Below are 23,048 nucleotides of genomic sequence, written 5' to 3'. Positions count from 1 at the left end.
CTCAATTCACGCTGTGGCGATGGGGGCGGTGTGATTTAAGCAGCCCCGCCTGTCTTGGATGTAGTTGATTGGGCCCGGGATCAGGGGTGGCTGTGCAGCCGTTGCTCATCAGAGCAATCGATGAGACCGGGTTAAATCACCCATCCCCCACGCATGCACGAGAGGGACCCTTTGTCAGGACAACGTTCCGTCTGCTCCCGGCTTGTTACGTCTTGCCACTTCAACAAAACGGTTTGTCTTCAACATCATCGCCTGTCTCGGTCTCTGAGCCCGGGAAAAGCCGCTTGGGTGGTGTGTGGCAAGGGAAATGCCACACACACCTTTTATGCTTCTAACACTCTATTAGTCATTTAGAAACTGTCTCCATTTCCTTTTCCAATTTTTCGGGTGTTTTTTGGGCAATTAATAGCCTTTGCATTGGCTGTTGCGGCAGAAAAGCATCGTTGTTGTGTTAAGGTGATGCCAGGTGTGAGAGAGAAATGCATACGATCAACTATTTTGAATGAGGACAAAGGCCTCTACCTCCAGAGGGGGGTTTTAAAACATTGGTCTCTGTTTCCTCAGGAACCCCCCAGAGTTTATGTAAAGACAAATGTTTTTGATCCCTACAATGTCAATTCTAACATGAAAGAATTAGATCACATTTGGCTCTGTTTACCTTCTATGGAGATGAAGAAACTCAACAGGGGAGCCTAGAGGTGCATTGTAAGGGATTGTAATCCACGTCTGCCTGGTCAAGTTTGCAAGTACCTGTGAATTTCACTGTCTGAGGGTGGCACCCAAGGAAACAGTTGGGGGGGCACAGACTTGTTAGTGACCTCTGACCCAAGCCACACCCTGTTTTTTTTGTATAAAGCCTGCTGAAATGCTATCAGATTGATCAGAGCGCTGCTTTGGAGCAGTTCTGAATCTTTCTCTTTATTCTGCAGAATAAATATCTTGAATATTCTCGGTTGTTGTTTTCTTGTAGCGGGCAGATTAACCTCACTGATCTTTGCGGAAGAATTTCTTTCACACAGGTCAACCAGACCGTCCGCTTTAAGATGGATGCCAGAACAAATTAAGGTGAAGGCGTTGATAAATACAGCGTTGCTGCAAATCAACGTAGGTGCCTTCAGCAAAGCTACGTGTCAATAAGCATGTACATCCACTGATGCAGAACCTTGGTGCCTTTGTCTGCTGCTTGGTAAACACCACCACTTCCTGTATTTTGGGTTATTTACATACGCATGTGTGCGCATTACAAGGTCTGCTTTCCCGTGGGTTAAAGTGAAATGCTTTGAGGGCTATCACAGATCAATATTATTATCAACGCATGTACACAGTGTTGAGGCGTCACAAAAGTGGTACCATGCATATTCATAAACACTTCTTTGATTTGTGTACGATACGTTTCGGCTGGCAACTGGCCAGCGGGTGGACATATTTCATACTGGTGGCATACTGTATGTAACTCTGTTCTACTTCTTATACACTTCAGTCCTCTCGCTAGATGCAGTTGCCCCTCAGGCGCGGTTGAAACCAAAGGGTGATCGTGCTTTTTCCGTTGTGGCTCCAAAGATATGGAAGAGTTTACCCCCTCTGGGTCTTCCTTCCTCTATCGACTTTTTGAAATCACGGTTGAAAAACCCATCCATCCTTCCGGGCTTTTTGGAATAGATTAAGGTCTGCCCATCGTGGTGCTTTGTCTTTGTTTATTGTGCTGTGTTGGTCCTCATCTTTCATATCTTTGCTGACCGGCTTATTTTAATTCATTGGCTGAAACTGTGCAGCACTTTGGTCAGTGCAGCTTGTTTTTGACTGTGCTTTAGAAATTGAATGATTTTGCGATGCACTCCTGATATTTCTCCCTTGGACACTTCCGAAATGTTGGTCCAAGCATCGAAATTGGATCTCCTTTTATTGATCCCTCATTTTGGGTGATATTCAGTCAGGTTTGTGAAGCGTATTATGTGAGTAGATGGCGACAGGGTGATATCTGTGGACAAAGGGAGGCTGTGCTGATAAAGACCCTTGCACTGATGGTGGACTCTCAAATTTAAGGGATGTGTTGGAAGATTCCTCATGCATTTATCTTCCTCGATTGTGCGCTCCTCGTCAAGCAGCCTTATGGTCCTTTCCTGTTTTCCAATGATTTTACTACTAAGTTATGTCACCCTCTCCAGCTTAATGCTCCAGATGTTGCTGGGAACCAACCAAGCTGTTCAACCGAAGCTCAGTTCTAACCCGGTGAAGCCGGCGCAACATCTGTACATACTTGCAACATTTACTGTGGATGTGTCGTGTTTGGCCGGCCCATGTAAGAACGATGACTCGAATGACAGATTTCCTTTAATACATTCCTTTATTTACATCCCTTTTTTCTACATTTCTCTCAACACACAACAACTCGAGGCCAACTTTCCCCAAAAACATGCAAACACCCCGCAGGGCAGAACACGAAGGATTGCATCGTTGCTTTTATAGGCCGATGCAATTCTTTGTGTGCAGGTTGGATCCTCCATGGAGGCCACAGGTAGACTGACGTCACACTGACCCTTCACTCAGATGTAATTCTATTTATCAATGCTTGTTAATTTCTCTTCCAATTGACGTAAAAGTAATGCTGGACTAGGGAGGAGGGAGCATATTGGTGCTGAACATGTTTTTGGAAAACATAGTCCACTCCTAACTTTAAAGGATAGGTTTGCTATTTTTTTTTTTTACCCCAGGCCTTTATTAAAATATTCTTTCCCATCATTTATAACTGTTTAGAACAGAACCTTGCAGAGTGCTTTACTATTGAGAAACGTACCACTGAGACTAAAATGTTGAATCTCTATTGAAAGTTATAGTTATAAATGATGGAAACCAACATTTGAATAAGGCTGGCCAACCTATCATTTAGTCACCCAAGTCTACTTTAGAGCTTAAAGGTGCTACGTGCAGGATTTTCAGACAGCACATTATAATTCACTATGTCACTGCCATAGCTCACATGAAAAATTACAATCATTGGTGTATTGCTTTTGACAATGTTCTTTGCTCTTTAAGAATCTCAATATCCCATCTGCAAAAAGTAAAGAACGTTTATGTATAATTCAATTCCACATAATTTCCATGTTAGACAGGTTGAGCTACGCAGTGCCTCCAATACATTGGGAATTCTTGCAAATTATTGCTAGAACCATAAAGTGCTGTCCAAGTATATTTGGCAGTGATTTATCAGGAGTAGGACCCTACACGTAGTATCTCCAAGTCTGGGAAAGGTAACTGGTCAGCCTCACACTCAGGGGCTGGGGCTCCAAAAACATCTACAGCTAAACCTTCTGATTCCCTCTAATCCATCCTGCAGTTAACACGGTAGAATGTAATTGCATTCAATTGCAAAATGTTTAAATCTTTAATATTTATTGTTCCTGATACATACACTTTAAAAAGGACCATTAGCCACTGTTATGTTGACTGGGTTCATTGGTTTTACCTGTATCATTCTTCCTTGCTATTGCATTATATTTTAACGAAGGCGAATGTTTTGGAAACCCCAGACTCGCTAAAATATTAAAGATGAACCAGAGCAAATAAAATAAACAAAACATTTTGAAAAGAAACAAATGATTATATATGACATGTGTATACATATATATTTACTGTGTGTATATATATATATTCATTTATATATGACATGGACTTGGCATATGTACAGTTCCTTTTCCTCTCTACAATTTTTGTAAATGCATAGTAATCATTTTTTTAGATCATAAGTTGTGTTCAGAACAACAAAGGAACACTGTATGACTAAGCCTCTCGAGTTTCAATAAATAAAAATAAACGTATTTTGGACTAGCAGTGAACTGTGGGGAAGGCGAGGAGTCAGTGATATCACAGGACCGAGTGAGTATAGCATCTAATTCCTTCAATTAGGGGAGCAACATTTTAAGTTTCCTCTACAAGTTATAAAAGGAATTGAAAATGCATGGATGTGCTATTTCTACCATTTTATCTCGTCGACCTTTAGCGGAGTTGAATTTGGCACAAAGACGCTTTTGGTGAATCACGAGGGAAACAAATGTCATTCCTTCCTGCAATGTCGATGTTTTTTACACAACCTCCCAGAATTGCGTCTGCTTAACAGGCAAAGAACATTCAAAGTAATGTGACGATGGTTACCTTGATTAATCATGATGATGATGAATGTTTAAAAAAAGCATATGAAAGGTTATTGACTTCTTAGTGGAACAGACATTATCGTATATTTATATTTGTACAAACACTTAGATCATAAACGTCTCAAGCACCGTATAACAATATTAACAGATCTCACCAAAGAGCCAAACAATGAAACCAGGCAGAGATGCATACCTCTTATTTTGGTCATTTTTCTTATTCTGTCCCTCTCTTTCATTGTTCTTTATCAACTTACTCATATAAGCTTCGCTTTTTTTCCACCTCTTAACCTATTCCAATAGTGACTTTGCTACTGTCTCGCCCCTCTCTAAAGTTTGGTTCTCTCTCATGAAATGACTTGAAATATAAAAAGTTGTCCCAAGTTTAGTCACCCAAACACTTTCCTCATACACCAAGTTCACTTATATGTTCCAAGCACACGAGCACTACACCGATAATTTAACTTCTGTAATTATTCTGATTTATCTCTGGGCGGCTCGGCATTTCAGCTCGCAACGAATTTACAGGTAAATCTCTTGTTTCGCCCGCTGCCTCCGTCCTAATGAGACGCATGATCCCTCCGTGGTCCCATTGTGCTCAAATGGAAATGATGAACTCCATCATTTTAAACACGCACGTTGACAGGCCATTCAGTTTCTTTTCGACGAGCGTAAGAACAACACAGATATAAAGAACTGGAAAAACAGCCAGTCCAGACAGTCGACAAGTCAGTCAATGCATGTCAATTAACAGCCGCGGCGCTTTAAAGGTTTCAAAGGTTCTCTGCTCCTGTGTTGATTTAACAGTAGAAAGAACGGCACAAGGAACAAGATACACCTTGTTTTTCCCCCTAAACACCGTTGACCCTGATGTCCTGGAAAAAAACCCCAAAAAAACCCATAACGAATATCTAGGCATTTAAAGTGAAGTATTTGGTCCTTGCAACCTGCACCATGTTCTCTTCTCATGGAGTGTGTTGTAATGCATGCCGTCGCCTAAGGTTTGGCTGTTATTTGTTGGTTTTGTTCGGGGCCAACATTCTGTGAATTTTGACTTTTGCATTGGCGCCTGGGCTTATTACACCACAACGTATGGGAGAGAAGACATGTCCCGCCAGACTTCAAATTTAGAGTTGTAAATACAATGACTGTTCAAGGACACGGGATGTTTATGTGGTTAATTTTGTCACAACGCTCACAATAGCACCAAACAGTATTTACACAAATACAAGAGAATTGATCTCGATATTGTTATATTGTTCACAAGGCACTTGTCTTCCAACAACCAGGTTATTTGAATGTCTTTCCTTTGTCTCTCCGTCGGCCATTTTCTTCTTCTTTTTTTTTTTTTTACTCAGCAACAATACCAGGCCCCGTTCTTTAGGCGGCACACGTATTTACAAGGAATCCCTCACAACTAGACACTTGAAAGTGCTTTTCCAAAGTGATGGGACATAATGACACGTTTATTCCACTTAACACCCTCCTCTGTTTCAAAGAATTTGTCTTTCTCTCCCCTCACGCTAAAGTCTCTCTGAAATAAAGAGGCGGGTATCCTTCCATCTAACTCTTCATCTGTGCGTTTGGCTTGTCTTGGAGCAAGAGCTGTAACCATGATGGGAGCATTTTATTGGACATTGCAATTATTTGGCGGGGGTCTTCTTTTGCACTCGAAACCATTCCACCTCCCGGCCTCCGCCCTATTACGCCCGCGTCTACCTGCGCCTGGAGGAGACGTCGAAGCAGGTGATCATCATGAGGTGAGCTTTGCAGAAGTTGACCCTGGTCTCCAGTTTGTCCGTCACCACCTCCAGAGCTTCCAAGTACTCCAGAGAGTCAACCTCATAGGCCTGCTGCAGCTCGACTGGAGAGAGGGAGAGAGAGAGAGAGATCCCAAATGAGTTCTCAGGCACGTTTGGAGCGAACTTCATGTGCAAAGCCACAGGCACAAGCAAATCAAAGCAGGGAACCTGTTGATTACCAAAACTGAAATTGAACACTTTTGACTTGAGCGCCGCCTTTGAATATAAATTCCACTTCAGCTTCATTCCGCCACGTGAGGCTCAAACAAACACTAAATCCTTTCCTCCACTGATTACTCTCTCTCTCTCACACTCACACACACACACACACACACTGATATCGCGGATGCCTGGGCTCACATTCGGTGGTCCACGTGTGTGGCTCCAGCATCAGGAACTGCTTGGTCTGCTCCAGTTCTTTCTTCAGGCCCTGGTACTTGGCTCGGACCTCGCTGATCCGCTGCTGACGGTTCTCCAGACTTCTGTGCTTGGTGCTGACGTACACCACCTCCTGGGAGGAGGAGGGGGGGGCGGATAAACTGTGACATTTATCGAGAACAACAACAGCAACGTCGAATCATTTTCACTTCGCGTCCGCGGGAAGTGGAGAGAGCTCTCGGGTTAAATAAGTTTTATTTGACGACTTCCTTCCGCGATTATTTGCGGTGCGTTTCTTCAGTCGGCGTTTTAAAATGTGGAATTCAGCACGGCGGTGACTTCAATCACACCCCCTCCTTCCCGGAGCTGCCAGTATAAATACTTCTCTTTGCGTCTCCCCCCCTCTCCTCTCCTTTTTGATTTTCACGTTCCCTCTTCAATAATGCATGCGCCGTTTTCTACCTACGGGGCTCCATTACCTCCAACCTCAGTTTCTGACTTTCCTCGTCCCAAACTTCTAATTTACGTTCACCCGACTTCAAGTGGATTCTCCCCTCAGCTCCGTCTGCCTCCCTCGACTCTCCGCTCTTCCGTCAACCCGTTTCATTCTTACCTTGAGAGCCATTTTCCCGCCGCTCTTCTCCGTCCTCCTCTCCTTTAATCTCTTAACCGCCTCCTCCACCTCCCCCGTTCTCGCCTCCTACCGCTTCTTTTTCATCACCTCCTCCTCTTCCCTCTTTCATTCCTCCTCGCAACTGCACCGTGAGTGCACCATCGCCCCCTTTCTTTCTCCCTTCTTTCCTCGCTCTCCCTCCGTTCTCTCTCTCTCTCTCTCTCCCTCCCCTCACCTTGCTTCCCTTCTCCCTCCTCCGCTGCAGCCGCTCCACGTCGTCAATCTCGTAGACCTTGATTTCGAAGGACTCGGCGGTGGCCGCCGCGCCCCTCGGGTTGGCGGACGCCGGAGGTCCCAGGGGGCCGTCCACCCAGCACGCGCTGGGGCTGGAGGAGGAGGAGGACGAGGACGTGGCGGTCGTCTTGGAGGAGCGGTGAGAGGGCGAGGAGGAGGACGAGGGGTCCAGGGTCAAGGCCGGGATGAGGCGACGGCGCTGGAGCCCTGGGAGGAAGGAGACACCGAAAGCAGCGTCAGCGGAACGTCTAGCCAACGATTATCCCAAAAGTGATGCCGGCAGGGTGGAACATCCCCCAAACCCCTGTGTGACACATAGACGCTCCATTGTAATTAGCACTAATAAACAATTAACTGCGACCTACCCTGTCTGTTCAGTTAGCCACAACTAGAATAGATGATTTAAATGGACTGTGTGATTGTAGGAGAGGAAGGTGCCAACAGAATATATTGCTCCATTGCTGCACAGTCATTTATAATCCCAAAAGACGAGGGACATTTCAAAAACTGCTGCATTTAAGTTGATTCAAATGCTAATTCAAGTTAGAAAAAGACCGTATCACCACTGCACATTTATTTCTCTCATAATATTCCAATTCAAACTCTTAATTTTTATAATTTAATGAACACAGTGCAACCTAGTTTGCACTTGCATCTGCTTAATAACATTAAAATACAGTTGCAATTGGACACAATAAATGCTAATTTACAAATTAAAGTGGACGTTACATTTGGAAGGTTTGAAGTTAATTTTTTCATGTAGTGCAGATCATGCGGAGAAGAGTAATTAATAAAAATGCAATATTGCACAAGAATTTTCAGCTTGTAATTTAATTTTCCCAATTAATTCATTATCAGTTAATTGGAAAAATGTTGCATGTATGTTTCCATAGCAGGGTAGGGATGGGAAACCAGTGAATAGACTGCATTCCATATAGCACCTTTCTTATTCCACGGTAACAGCGGTGCTTCACAACCGATGCCTCACATTCACACGCCGATGGCGGAGGCAGCCGTGCAAGACTGTTCAGTGCCTTGCTCAAGGGCACTACAACGCGCTGCAAGGAGGAACCGGGTATCGAACCAGGAATCCACCGATTGCTAGACCGTTCCGTCCACTGCGCGCTGCAGCAGTCGTTCATTTAACACATTTGTCTTTGCCACAACGGTCATGGAGTTCAACAAGCAAATAAGCAAGACACTCATTATGACGGTTTGCTTTGGGAAAACAAGGAATCAGCTGAGCATGAAGTGGAAAGTAGGAGGTGGGAACGAGGGGGGAGTACAACCCTGGAGAGAGAGAGAGAGAGAGAGAGAAGAGGCAGCCGGGGAGACGGATAACATGAAGAGGGGAAAATAAGCCAAATCCCGAGACAGAGAGACGGGTTATGAGAGTGATAATGACAGAGAGAAGTTATCAAGAAGCATACGCAGGGAAACAGGATATTCTCTAATCTCCTGCAAAAGGGTAATGAACACTCACATGCACACACACTGCCACAGCATTACCATAGAAATTGGAAGACATGTCGGCAGAAGCGTGAGATATCTGATATATCTTGAGATGGGAGATACAATAAAATGCACTGTGTGTGTGTGGGGGGGGGGTGCAAAAAAACCCACAATGAAGAACAGGTGGTGAGGCACAGAGAGGGTTAAAGAGTGATAGAAATACAGAGGGGAGCCACAAAAATGAGGCAATAAAATTTAATCCAACAAAGAAAATTGCTTTAAATAAATCACACTTCCCTAACTTCCAGGCACAGGCGATTGATTTCTGCTTTATTAACTATTTATTCTCACTGCAACACAGAGACGCTCACACAGGGGTTGTCAAGAGATGAGCAAAAGAAGAGTTTCGATCAGTCTTTTTGATTTTTTTTTTTTGTATATTGCCTTGATGTATATTTAAAAGAAAAGAATGGAAACAATATATATGACCATGTTGGTGGGTTCTCTGAGATACAGTGTGTGTCGGTCCAAGTTGGCATGTTGGGGTCAACTGTAACTCCCAACCCCCTTATTAGATGTAAGATAAGATGGAGTCGAGACCAATTCTGCTTCAGGTGTTTCCTACACCGATCAGCCACGACATTAAAACCACTGACAGGTGAAGTGAATAACATTGATCATCTTGTTCCAGTGGCACCTGTCAAGGGGTGGGATATATTTGGCAGCAAGTGAACAGTCAGTTCTTGAAGTTGATGTGTTGGAAGCAGGAAAAATGGGCAAGCGTAAGGATCTGAGCCACTTTGACAAGGACCACATTGTGATGGCTAGACGACGAGCATCTCCAAAACAGCAGGTCTTGTGGGGTTCCCAGTATGCAGTGGTTAGTACCTACCAAAAGTGGTCCAAGGAAGGACAACCGGTGAACCGTTGACAGGGTCATGGGCACCCAAGGCTCATTGATGCGCCTGGGGAGTAAGGCTGCAACTAACGAATAATTGATTGGTTATTGAAACTAATAATCGGCTACTTGGGTTATGAATCGCACAATTACTCAATGGCTCTTATTTAGCGATCAGCTTTTAAATTTAGCTTCAGATTCTTTAAGCCATGTGCTAACTAACACTATAGACAATAAAGATGAGTACTTCAAAAAAAGGTATTTTAATGAACTTTCTTGCTGATACAAAAGACAATTTAAAGTTCCAATATTATTTAAAAAAAAACAACCAAGGATAAGCAAAGTAGCAGCAATAGAATATAACAAAACTACAGCAGTTTTAACTTAATTGAATAAATCAAACAATCAGCCCAAATTTAAAATAAATAATAATAAAAGAAACAAAGGGGCGGGTTACAGTTTTCTGAATTCCTGTGAACGCAGCTTCACTTACAGTTTTCCGAGCCTGTGAAGGCAGCACCGCTTCCTGTTGTCTCTCGATCGGAGACAAACTTTCTAAGCAGAGAGCCGTGTCAGCGTCTTCTTACGAGGCTGGTGCACTAGTTATTCGGTCGCGGATAGCGTCGTTCTCTCGGACGGATAAAAAAATAAAAAATAAAAAATGCTCAAATGGGTCGCCAGTATACTTTGGCGGCCGCTAACATACCTGGGCGGCCCGCCCAAGTCAATTTCATGTGTGGGAAACACTGCAGATTTTGGCTGAGTTCACAGTGAAATGCTGCCGCACTTTTTGGTCTTTGGTCGATGTTTTTGGTCAGGAAGGTTTCGCTCTCATGTTCACTTCACTCCGAATCAGCCCGAAAAACACACACACGACGACGTTGCCAACTAATCGACAATTTGTTGGCAACTAATTTGGTCATCAATTTGTCCACTATGTTGATAATTCGTTGAACCCCGAGTGGGCAGCGAAGTCGAGCCCGTCTGGTCCAATCCCCCAGAAGAGCTACTGTAGCACAAATTGCTGATAAAGTTAATGCTGCAATGATAGAAAGGTTTCAGGACACACAGTGCATCACAGCTTGCTGTGTATGGGGCTGTGACCGGTCAGAGTGCCCATGCTGACCCCTGTCCACCTCTGAAGGCACCTAAAATGGGCACGTGAGCGTCAGAACTGGACCATGGAGCAGTGGAAGAAGGAAAATAATAATTATTGGAGGTGGTCCATGGCTTTTTCAATAAGCCTTCAGTAGCACCTTGGGAAGAGTAATTTCTTCCTATATCATTTTCTCTTCATGCATGTATCCATCATCATGTCTGACTCAGTGTGATTTGGTTAGCAAATTAACTGGCTGGGTTGTGTGAGCCGTACAGAGCCTCTTCACCATTTCACAGCTGGCTGCTCTGGGTCACCTTCCCTACCTGGCTCATTCCATCCCCTATTTTACATTTTGCCCCTTCACGGCTTTCACACTATGGAGTCTATTTTTGCTCCACTGATCTTTTCATTTCATTGTAGCGAATCTCCTTCCATAGAAATCTCTCTCCAAATATCTCCCTATTCATTCTTACATTCTTTAGCCTGATAGTCACACACTCTTTGACACCAATAGTCCCCGCTCAGGCTTCCGGTCACATATTTTGATTTAATTTCCACATAATTAGTTTTTAACTTTTTATTAATAATTGGGCCAATTTTGTTGCCGCTTTGGAGCGTTAAATGACGATTAATTACAATAAGCTGTGGCTTCAAGGGTTTGTGCTCCGGGGCAATAAAGGACTAATTGATGGAATTGCTCATTTATTTTATCGTTTATAGACTTTATACAAACGTATCAATAGCCATAAAAGTATCTGTCCACCCGTGTGCCCTACTGTTAATGGGATTAAATGGACACGTAGCAGTATTCTGATGAAGTAGAACTTTTGAACATATAATGTAAAAAAAAAAACTATTCCAGCCAACCTTTTGTTGCTGCTTATATTAGAACAAATTACAAAGGTGGTCTGTGCTCAGGCGGGTGTGTGTATCTGACCTGTGCTACTGCGGCTCTTCTTGCTGGCCTTGGAGCTGCGTCTGGACGAGGTGGTTGCTGAGCTGTGTTCGCTCAGAGAGTCCTGGGCGGACGAGTTGCTCCCGGTGTTCTCGCTGCTGTCTCTCAGCATGCTCTCATAGCCGCTGCTGCCGCCGCTGTGGTAGAACAGAGCCGTCTTGCCCATGGCCGGGGGCAGCTCGCCACTCAGCACGCTGCTGTCGAAGGCCAAACACGATCAAGTTTGAGACTTGAGTGTGAGATCTAGGTACGGCACACTAAAGGCTTTGACAGCACAGAACATAAATTCTTTGAAACTCATTGAAACTCCCATAATGGCTCTATGGTGTTTTTTTTCTTTCCAACAGTATAATATTCAGTACAGGGAAATGTACGAGTGATACTTGTGATGGGCGACGGACATTATAAGTGCCTTTCAGTTGATCGGTACCTGTTGTCGCTGGCATGGCCACTGCTGCAGCGGTGTGGTCTCCTTGGGGCTGTAATTTTACTGTAAGGAGAGGGGAGCGTTTGGACGATGGCTGGCTTCTCCTCCGCCTGGCTACCTCCCCCTCCTCCTCCACCATGTCCAGCCCCGCTTGAAGGACAAGAAATAAACATTTAGAAAACATGGGAAACAATTTGTTCTGTGTGTTGCTTTGCAGAGATATTAGTTGTTTTCTGTTATGTATGTTTCTCTGTCTGACGTATTCCATCGACTCACCTTGCAGCCCCGGCTCCTTTCTCCTCTACAGGTTCAGCACTTCCTCCCTGGCTGTGGCCCCTGGAGCGGGAGCCTGCGCTACCCTGGAGCAGCTCAGAGATCCGGCCATTGACAGCCCGGAGGGGCAGCTTGGCAGCCAGACTCCCCCCACGGCTGCGGCTCAGAGACTGTGTCGACCAAGAGCCAGTGGAGGGCCCAGGCTGCTGGATCGGGGCCTGCACCGGGGCCTGGGGCTGGGGGAAGAAAATGAGAAGCTGGATCGATGGATGGAAACAGGGCCTTTTAAGGTTCCTGTAACTGTCTTGTATTTACTTTGTCCACATTCAGCTTCAGATAGTTATCTGTTTGATGACACATATTTAGTAAAATGTTTAATAATCTTTGTTCATTGAACCACAGCGAGACTTACTACCTTGCCATTAGGAGGGAGGCTGGAGCTGCGGTTGAAAGCCTGTGGTAGAGACTTGGTAGAGAAGCTCAGAGTCTTGGTGCTGGAGGCAGACAGACTCCTTGCCTTAGGACTGCTAGCCATCAGCAGCTTACTGACAGCTGAGATCTTCGACTGGCTGCTGCCTTTGGCTGGTGACTGAGGGGCGCTGCTCGTCCCAGAATGGGAATTGAAACCAGGACTGCTTCCATGTCCATGAGGGGAAGAGAGGGAGCCAGCGCGGGTAAGACTGCGGCCAGTACGAGACATGTTCTCCCCCCTTGCTCCTCCACCTCCTCTCAGGTTTCCCCCTCTCTCCAAGGAGAAGCAGTCGTACTGGGGAGCACCACTGTGGGGGCTGTGGGCCCGGCCCAGTGAATTGGTTCTATTTGCTAGCTGCTCCAGCTTGGCACTGAAAAGCCTGCTACTGTCCATGCTGGAGCCTCGCTGTCTAGCAATGCCTGCATCGTCCACAGGGCTGCCCAGAAACGAGAGGCCATGGCTGGGTTGGTGAAGAGGACTAAGTGGAGGACCCGCAGCCCTGTTGCGCTGGTCCAGGCTTGACTTCCGTACTGGTGGAAGAGGTGGGATTCCTCCCCTCTTGTGGGAGAAAAGGCCCTGTTTTGCATTCGACCCACGGCGGTCAAGCGTGGACCTGGGACTGCAGGGTGTTGATGTAGTGACACCAAGTTTCTGGTATTCGACTCCATTATCTAGGCCGTCGTAGCGGTTGAGCCTGTGCCAGCCGCGGGGAAGACTGGCGGTACGGTGAATATCAGGGTTGTATATATTCGTCAGACAGTCTCCTTGGAGGACCACAGCCACCATCTCGCAGCCATCAACCACCCTCTTGGAGGAATCGGATGAGGAGACCACCTCACTACCTGCACTGGAGCCTCCGTGGTTCCCAGCTAGCATTGGAAGAACAGAATGAGAAAGAGAATTAAATAATCACGAAGCAAAGATACATTTTTTTGTATTATTTTCAATATGGCATTAATTGATTATTAAATTCATCAAAAGTATATTTTAAAGGAAAAGACTGGATCTACAGTGCTCACAATCTTTGTAGGAGATTCGCTGGTCTAGATGTCCTGTGGCAGCCCTTTCTCCTGAGGCCAGGCTTGGCCCAACCTGATGGATCTTAGCTTGCTCCATCTGTCTCTTTTCCGGCTTCACATCACACACCATCTCACTTGACCTCATCTCCACAACACCACGTTTTAACCACGGGTCTTCAAAGTTCATCTCACTGGAAATGGAGGCTAAATGCTGGGCTTGGGTATCGTTGGGTTTGGCATGGTCCTTGATCAAATCTGTCTTTGATTGCAAGGAGAGGATCGTGGGTTCTTGTATGATCATGGGCTTGACGGCCATACAAGGGTGAACACTGATGGTGGCTTTGAGTGGGGAGAAGTTTCCAGGCCCCCCCAGGGCTTGTGTGATGGTTTTACCCATCGAAGGAGGCGTCTTCTTCAGCCTGTCTTTAGTCGGGGTTCCCCTCTCACTCCCACTCTCTGCCAGCTCTCCTTCCTGACTCCCCTTACTTCCATAACCTTCAAGGGTCTCTGCTGGCCCTTCCACTCCAGACGAAAGACTTTGATTGGGATCAGGATCAGCGAGCGCTTCCCCTTGTTGGCTCTGGGACTGGCTGAAGCTATGCAAGGACTGATCAGCTTCACTGCCCACGCTCAGATCACTGAGCCAGGAAGAGATGGATGAACCACAGCTTGGAAAGACTGTGGTTAATGGCTCACCCTCCAGCCGGAGCTTGGCCATGGCCACCTACAATGGGATCAGGTACAATAGAATTGGCTATAATATGAATTACTGTAATTCAACAGGCAATGATTCAGTATAATCTCATAAAATGTGACAGAGCCCGGAACAGGATGCCATATATGTTGGCAATAAGCTACTACAGTTATATAACTGTCCCCTTTAATCATCTAAATGTCTTTTGACACCTTTATGATAAATTATAATGAAATATACAATATCAAACATTGAAATACAGTGACCGCTGGAGCAATACATTTTATAGTCATTCTAATAATTATCTGTGAGTTTTCACAGTTTTATTTATGTTAATTGAGTAATAAATATTCTACATACAAGTACAAAAAATGATGTGTACTGTAAATAATTGGTTTATAAATAAGATCAATTTTAAGATGGATTCATGTACTAGATAAGTATATACTGGAAAGAATACTGGAGTTAGTGCTTACCGTTTTTGTAATACAGTTATTTTTAATTGGATTTCTGGAGTCATTGGGATTTGATTTCAAAAAGTTGGTCACTTCACACAACACGGAACAAATGATGGGCAATTGTAATTGCTGCAATTTCCAGTAAAATTGGAGTGACGGTACAAACTTGTTCAGTATTCGGTATATCAATGGCTCTGTGTTTGGACAGATATATTGAATATATATACCATGACATGTAAAGTATGTCAATCGCACTGACCTCTGCCATGGCGACCACTTCCGTAACGCCAGCAGTCGTTGCTGAGACATGATACATTCCGTAGTGCTCCAACGCTGCACCCTCCCCGTCGCCGCTGATGATGCTGATGGGTCTGGAGTCCGAGGCGACGGCGGTGATGGAGCAGCAGTCGCTGTTGAAACTGATGATGCTGGCCGGGCGGCCGTCTAGGCCCTGGGTCCCCAGCAGTGCCACTTCTCCTCCGGGAGCCAGGGTAAACACCAACTCATCCTCCTCCATCGCGACCTGCCTGCCTGGGGACAGAGATACCATCAGGCCCAGGGCTGAGGCAGATGGTGAGAGTGAAAGGGGTATGATTCTTTGTTACAGGAGCTCAGGGCTTTGTATGACAAGGCTGACCTCAGGCATTTTGTGCCAAACCGTATTTCCTCAAATATTGAACCTCATTATTTACCTTAACTGCAGAGGGTACGAGGCCTTCATTGGAAGCTGGCTTATATTAGAGGCAGGCTTTTATATCTAATCCCCTCTGTTTATTAAGTATATTTGATCATATTTTAGTATGAATTTTATATCAAACTTTGAGAAAATACTGTATCTTCCTCCAGTCTGTGACCTCAGACTAATGTTTGAATAACGTATGTTCAAAGAGCTGCGGTTTATAGAGTCCTCACCATCCTTGTGTGTGTCCAAGGGAATCTGTGGGACGTCGTCATCGCACAGCGTCTCTGCCGAGCCCAGGCTGGCAGACAGCGAGGGAGCTGGCTCCTGGACCTGCAGGCTCATGCCCACAGGCGACGTCCTGGACAGCAGGGAGTCTGTGGAGGAACGGCCACTGTCTGCCGCCAAACTGTCTGTGCAACCACAAACCCAATTTAGGCTGCAGTAATTAACAACATGCTGCAAGTGTGATATCCATGTGCACAGCAGCGGAATAGAAAACCGTCAAAGTGGATATCACATCAATCCTCTCTCAAATTCAAGCCGGCGATAGGATTCAGGAGGAGAAATCAAAGAGGAGGCTTTATTCTCTGTGTCTAAAATCCAATGCATATACTGGCATGTCTGGAGAAAGGTAGTTGGATTCTTTGTTACTCGGGTCTTACTTCAACTAGAACCCTGTCTTTATTGATGAGCATGCAGACTGAATAACTGGAAGGGAGACTTTGAACACTGGAAAGCTTTCATGAACCCCTGTGATCTTCTTGAAACAAAAGGGATTAGTGAAAGAGAGAGCAGCCGATTCCAAAGACGCAAAAAATAGCAAGCTAATAAAATGTTATTAATACTGATGCAACACACAGGGGAGTGTAGAAAAAGGGGGAAGGTATTCAAATTGTTAGACTAATTATAAAATACAGCCAATTTGTTTGTTATAGTTTTCTGGGAAGCTACAAGGCAAAAAAAAACAAAAAAAAAAACTAATTACCTCACTATCCTTAATACAAAAAAAGGATAAAAGGTTAAAGTCGGAGTGAAAAGTGGTAAATTCAAGGCTAAAACAGATCATTAAAACAAAGTTCCCTGCTGGGATTTACACCAATTACTAATCCATTAAAAACATCAGACCTGGTCAAACAAGGTGGAGGCGCACATAAATAAATGACCAAGATGGTAAATAGATTCATACTGTCTGGCGGTGTCACAGACTCTGTGGGCTGGCTGTCCTGCGCCAAAGTGTGTGAGGAGAGAGGGGGCGTTCCTGGCATCACACACTTCTGGGTGTACACTTTACACCGCTGGGACGGGGAGGAGGGCGGTCTGCGGAGGAGAGGAGCGGAACAGAAATGGGTCAGGAGCTGCTGGGCTGTTCATCACATCACTCTCCTCCCTACTGCAGTGTGGACATACAGTATATATATATTCATACCACAGTAGGTGGTACTGTTTGGTGAAATACAGTCTATATAACATCGTCTAATGAGGTGTGTGTGTGTGTGTGTGTGTGTGTGTGTGTGTGTGTGTGTGTGTGTGTGTGTGTGTGTGTGTGCGCGTGCGTGCCTGCGTTCTCTACCTGTATTCGGAAGTTTTGGTCAGGCTGGCGATACCAAGCCGCGGTGATCCGAGTGGACGCACCTTACTGTCATTATTATTGCCAGCCAGAGATTCACGGCTGTCCAAAAGAACAACAGGGGACATTCATAAGTCACAATTTCAAGAAAAATCAGAAAAAACAAAACTAAAATGCTTTTAATACTGAGATATCAGATTTGTTGTTATTTGAAATGATCTCGGATCCTGCGATGGGGTTGACATATAACCACTGCCACCTCAAGTCTAATCAGATATTGTCTTGAGCTGGAAACATTCAAGAAAAAAATGCATGTTTCTGTGGTGCACCGTCAGTCCTCACCTGTCGTGCACGCTGCTGTGCTTGGCTCTGTGCAGGCAGTTGGTGCTAGTGCAGTTGCTTCCCGTGACGCTCCTCGCGCCGTTCACCAGGGAGGAGCCAGAGCACTGGGCCAGGCTGTGGATCATGGTCTGGGCCAGCTCGGCCTCCTCCACCACCTCCCTGATCTCCTGGAGCTGCTGGTCATTGGTCCTCCTCCTGGAGGCTCCCGGGGGGGAGGAGCCGAGCTCTGCCGTGCCTCCTCTACAGCCTGCAGAACCACGGAGAACATCAATCGGTTTCAAACTTAAATAGAGAGACAAACCCTAACCCAAAGGCTGGGGTGAAATACGTAAAACCGGTCCCAAACAGGCAAAACAATCCTGATGCATTTGCACAAACACACATACTCACTCATTCGCACATATTTCTGCAGTTTCTATGGACCTCACTTCCAAAGCATACCTGCTCGTGCGCCGGTGTCCAAACCCAGCGTAAACCCGGAGGCAGAAGGAGCGGCAGCAGAAGGCGGTGAAGATGAACACGGCTCCTGTTTGGCCTGTTTGCCTGCTGGAACCTCCTCGAAGGGAAACTTTTCCACCTAAAACAATGACGACACAGATCTGATCAGATTCCGCCGTACAGGAAGACATAACAATGACTGCGTTTATGTTACTGTAATGAAGAGCATAAAAAAGTAAAATAATTCATACAAGTCGGTTTTTCCCATATGGATTCATACTGAAACAACCTCTCTAACCAGGCTCCATTCAACCAACCACTCTCTTTCTATTTTACGTCCTATTAAGTTCCTTCACCTCCTCGCTGCCGTCGATGCAGTCCAGTCTCTCTTGCAGCTCAGCGAAGGTGTTACACTTCAGACACTCGGCTCCTTCTTCCGGGACGGGGGGCAGCGGTTGCCCCAGCAGGCACTGGGGGCCCGGGGGCAGGGCCTGGGCGCAGGGCCCGGCGGGCGGAGCCTGGGGGTCCGGCTGGGGCTGCGCCTGTCGGAGGCGGATCAAAGGGAAGAAGTTAATAAGAGTCTCGCCGACGAGAGGCTGGGAATCAGACAAAATGATGCAGCAAGTTTAAAAACAGGCTCACAGCCGACCTGAAGCCCGGACACACGGATCTAAAATACACTGATCTCGTGCAGCTGCGGGAAAGGGTCATGTTGTTGGACGGTCAATAAAGTAATATGGAATTTATGTGTTTTTCACCACGCATTTTTTTTTTCTCCACTTTTTCTAAAATCTACGAATCCTCGCAGCTAATACTTGGGTGGGAGATTTAATAATTACCTGCACGTTTAGCTGCTATTTTTAGGAAGGGACGGATTTACTCATCAAACCATAATACCAGAGCAGACTAATCAATGCTTTTATCTTTAAATAGCACCATCTCTGAATCCTGAAGCCCATCATTCTTGGTTATTATACCGTGTATTCTCATCTTAACAACTTTTAACAGCCTTACTTTAAGGGGCTCTGCTGATTATTTGATAATGAACCAATTTACCAGTTGTTTAAATAAATTATATTTAAATTGAACTCTGTAACTCTGCTACAGCAATTAAACATGCATGTTAAAGACACCATGAAGCAACATTTAGAGGGCCTAAGGCTTTTGCAATTTGATGAATTTCCAAATTAAACAAAAAGGTCACATGTGGACATCTGTCTTCTCTCAATCTTGTTCCTATTTATTGGACAGTTTTGTTTGTGCACACCCGCACTGTGCAGCATGACATTTACATTCCATACTGTTAATAAGATTAAGGGACCATAAAAGGGGTAACAAGAATACAAATAAATTTTTCATTTGTGCAATTATCTTTTTTAAAAGACCATTTTCGAAAACACACTGACTTGTTATTTGTGATGTTTGTTGAAAGCTGCACGAAGAAATCCTAAAAATTCCCAGAGAGTCTGATTCTACTCATTAGCAGAAACATCGCTTAATGCAGCTTTACGTTAAATATGTGGCTTTAAATGAAATTACCTTGCTCTGTGCTCCCATGGCTTGGCCTTGGCCTTGCAGCTGCTCTGAGGATTTTCCACGAAGCAGAGCAGGAATGATGGGCACAAACTCGGGCGGTCCCTCATTGTCGGTCAGTTCTCGGTCCGACACGGCGGCTCCACTGGGGCCCACGTAGATCACCGTGTCACACGACTGCTCGCCGCTCGAGTACTCGTCCGGATCGCTGGAGAGGCGGAGCAGCTGGAGGTCTGACTCGGAGTCGCCGCGGTGGTGGAAAGGCCGCAGGTGGGTGGGGCGACGCATGCGACCCTCCTCGCAGGAGCTTTCCCCACCCGAGGAGCTGGAGGTGTATTGCTGTGGAGGGAGAGGAAGGGGAGGGTAGGCGGTGGCAGCGGGAGATGTTTTCCTGAACGTACGAAGGAGTCATGGAGACTCACCACCGTAACTTTCGTTTTCTTTTTCTTCATGCGGAGGAGGCGGGATGCGATCTGGATGGTGAAGAGAGTTTCAGAGAAATCCCTGGGCAACGCCGAGATGTGAGCAATCATGGTGGTCCGGCAGTTCATGTTGCCTAGCGACTCCCTAAGCAACATGGTCAGCTTGCTGTCCCTGATAACAGACAGAAACCAGAATCTGAGCGCAGACAGAGTGGAGATGAACAGCAGATCCGTGCAGGGCATATGTATGTTTGTCCATGAACGGGTTTGTTTTGCCATTGATGGACATGACATGCAGATATGACAGTGCACAAGCAGTAGTCCGTCTGTCTAGTGTCGTAATAGATGTAGAAATAAAAGTGATAAAAAAAAATGCATAATGAAACAGCATTCACCGATCAGCCACAATATTCAAACCACTGACAGGTGGTGCTCGTCTCGTTCCAAAGGCACCTGTCGAGGGCTGGCATATATTAGGCAGCAAGTGAACCGTCAGCTCTTGAAGTTAATGTGTTGGAAGCGGGAAAACTGTGCAACCGTAAGGATCTGAGTGACTTTGACAAGGGCCAAATTGTGACGGCTAGAAGACTGGGTCAGAATTTCAAAACGTCAGGTCTTGTGGAGTGTTCCAGGTATGCAGTGGTTAGTACCGAGCAAAAGTGGTCCAAGGAAGGACAACCGGTGAACCGGCGACAGGGTCATGGGCGCCCAAAGCTCATTGATGCGCATGGGGAGCGAAGTCTATCCCGTCTGGTCCAATCCCACAGAAGAGCTACTGTAGCACAAATTGCTGAAAAAGTTAATGCTGCTATGATAGAGAGATGTCAGAACACACAGTGCATCACAGTCTGCTAAGTATGGGTCTGCGTAGCCACAGACCCGTCAGAGTGCCCATGCTGACCCCTGTCCACTGCCGAAAGCACTTACAATGGGCATGTGAGTGTCAGGACTGGACCATGGAGCAATGCCTTCTTCCATTGCTCCATGGTCCAGTCCTGACACTCACATGCCCAGGCCTGGTCTGATGAATCACGTTTTCTTTTACATCATGTGGATGGCAGGGTACGTGTGCGTCGTTTACCTGAGAAGAGATGGCACCAGGATGCACTATGGGAAGAAGACAAGCCAGCAGAGGCAGTGTGATGATCTGGGCAATGTTCCGCTGGGAAACCTTGGCTCCTGGCATTCATGTGGATGTTGACACGTACCACCTACCTCAACATTGTTGCAGACCAAGTTCACCCCTAATGGCAGTGATAGTCCAACAGGATAATGCACCCAAACTTTTGAGGAACATGATAAAAAGTTCAAGGTGTTGACTTGGCCTCCAAATTCCCCAGATCTCAATCCCATCGAGCATCTGTGGGATGTGCAGGAACAACAAGCCCGATCCATGGGGGCCCCTCCTCGCAACTTCCAGGACTTAAAGGATCTGCTGCTAACGTCTTGGTGCCAGATACCACAGAACACCTCCAGAGGTCTTGTGGAGTCTGTGCCTCCACGAGTCAGGGCTGTTTTGGCGGCACAAGGGGGAGCTACACAATACTAGGCAGGTGGTTTTAATCTTGTGGCTGATCGGTGTATATACTGTAGATGAATGCAAGAATTTGCAATTGATATGATAATCTATCCCTAGGTATATACTAGCATAAGAGAAGATCAGGCTGTGTGTTTTAGGAAAGGATATTCTCCTGGGTGGGTGGGGGTGTGTGCGTGTGCGTGCACGTCTGTGTGCGTGTGTGCGTGCGTGCGCGTGTGTGTAAATCTGCTCCGCTGGATGCCTGCAGGGCTGACAGTAAATACAACTCCCCTGCGGCCCGGCACCTCATGCTGCTGTCCCCTTTCCTAAAATACAGCCTGTGGCCATGGCTCTCTCTTTCAGGCTCCTCTCACTATAAACACACACACACAGATACACACCGCATATACACACTCCTTTTCTGACCTCACCTTCGATTTTAATGTTGTCCGCCCTTTCTTTTCTTTCGTCTCATCTGCCCTTCCCTTCCCTGCCCCCTCTGGCTTTTCATCATACTCCACCATATCTGTCCTTCTCATTTTGGCCATTTCCATTGTTTTTACTGCCACTGCTATAACCTGTAGTTGCCACCTCATATCGTGTGTGTAAAACTCCAGATTTTATGGATGGTATTGTTTTATTTTCGTTTTTTCGGCAGTGACATGGTGCCTGCGGTACAAAGCATCCAAACAAGATCAAAGTCACCGGAGTCAACAACCGAAACCTGCAAGGTGCTCCAGCTGCAGTGGAACACATGTGTGTGTGTGTGTGTGTGTGTGTGTGTGTGTGCGTGCGTGCGCACACACGCGCGCACGTGCACGCACATGAATTCATTTTATAATAAATTCCAGAGTGTTTTGCAATGTAAATGTAAAGGCTAATGATTAAATTAACCAAGCACAGAGCATAGAGAGCTCCAAAGCCTGAGGATAGAAAAGAGGGGGAGAGAGGGAGGAATAGAGAGGGAGAGTGGGAAGGCAAAGGAGGAAGGAGGGAACAAGAAAGGGGTGCGGAGAGAAGAGGCTAAACCAGGACGTTGAGGCGGTTGTATTCATCTCGTCTCTGGGAGGAATAGTGATGCAGGGACTCCGGCACTCTCCATCACTTTTTATTTTTATTTATTTTTATTTTTTTACAATCACTCTCTTTTGTCTGCTGTGGCCCCTGTTACCTATTACAGTTTACCTCCTTTTTGCTTCAGGTTTCTCTCTCCATCTACGTCTCTCTTTGCCGCCGAAGCAAAGAGTCGATGTGGCAAATAAATGGGATGAATATGTATCAGCAGCTGTTGTTGTTGTTTGAAAACACACAACAGCCCTCGACAGAAATCACCTTGAGAGAAGACGTCTCCTCTCCGTCCCCCTCTCTCTCTCTCTCCCTCTCTCTCTCTCTTCTTCCTCCTCTCTCTCTCTCCTGCCATCTCCTCTCCTTGCTCCTCTCTCTCTCTCTCTATCTCCTTCCTCCTCTCTCTCTCCTGCCGTCTCCTCTCCTTCCTCCTCTCTCTCTCTCTCTCTCTCCTTCCTCCTCTCTCTCTCTCCTGTCGTCTCCTCTCCTTCCTCCTCTCGC

General features: G+C 46.0%; 1 protein-coding gene across 1 annotated transcript in view; it reads right to left on the bottom strand.

The window, feature by feature from the left end:
• Window positions 1-2,361: 2,361 nt before the first annotated feature.
• The window catches only part of kif26ba (kinesin family member 26Ba), a gene marked incomplete at its 5' end in the record, with an annotated part of 82,683 nt that continues 61,996 nt past the window's right edge, over window positions 2,362-23,048 (bottom strand). The window contains 17 exons of the mRNA XM_079998221.1: window positions 2,362-6,009; window positions 6,308-6,458; window positions 7,174-7,439; window positions 11,619-11,833; window positions 12,067-12,213; window positions 12,340-12,572; window positions 12,752-13,677; window positions 13,828-14,551; window positions 15,239-15,510; window positions 15,892-16,071; window positions 16,848-16,978; window positions 17,232-17,330; window positions 17,571-17,817; window positions 18,012-18,147; window positions 18,365-18,550; window positions 19,548-19,880; window positions 19,964-20,135. Coding sequence (XP_079854347.1) covers window positions 5,861-6,009; window positions 6,308-6,458; window positions 7,174-7,439; window positions 11,619-11,833; window positions 12,067-12,213; window positions 12,340-12,572; window positions 12,752-13,677; window positions 13,828-14,551; window positions 15,239-15,510; window positions 15,892-16,071; window positions 16,848-16,978; window positions 17,232-17,330; window positions 17,571-17,817; window positions 18,012-18,147; window positions 18,365-18,550; window positions 19,548-19,880; window positions 19,964-20,135 — 4,567 coding nt within the window. The 3' untranslated portion in view covers window positions 2,362-5,860. The remainder of the gene's footprint in view (window positions 6,010-6,307; window positions 6,459-7,173; window positions 7,440-11,618; window positions 11,834-12,066; window positions 12,214-12,339; window positions 12,573-12,751; window positions 13,678-13,827; window positions 14,552-15,238; window positions 15,511-15,891; window positions 16,072-16,847; window positions 16,979-17,231; window positions 17,331-17,570; window positions 17,818-18,011; window positions 18,148-18,364; window positions 18,551-19,547; window positions 19,881-19,963; window positions 20,136-23,048) is intronic.

The sequence above is a fragment of the Zeus faber genome (genome assembly GCF_960531495.2).
Source record: "Zeus faber genome assembly, chromosome: 3".
Taxonomy (NCBI): Eukaryota; Metazoa; Chordata; class Actinopteri; order Zeiformes; family Zeidae; genus Zeus; species Zeus faber.
Note: the sequence above shows the minus strand (reverse complement) of the source record. Positions and strands in the feature narration are given on the sequence as shown.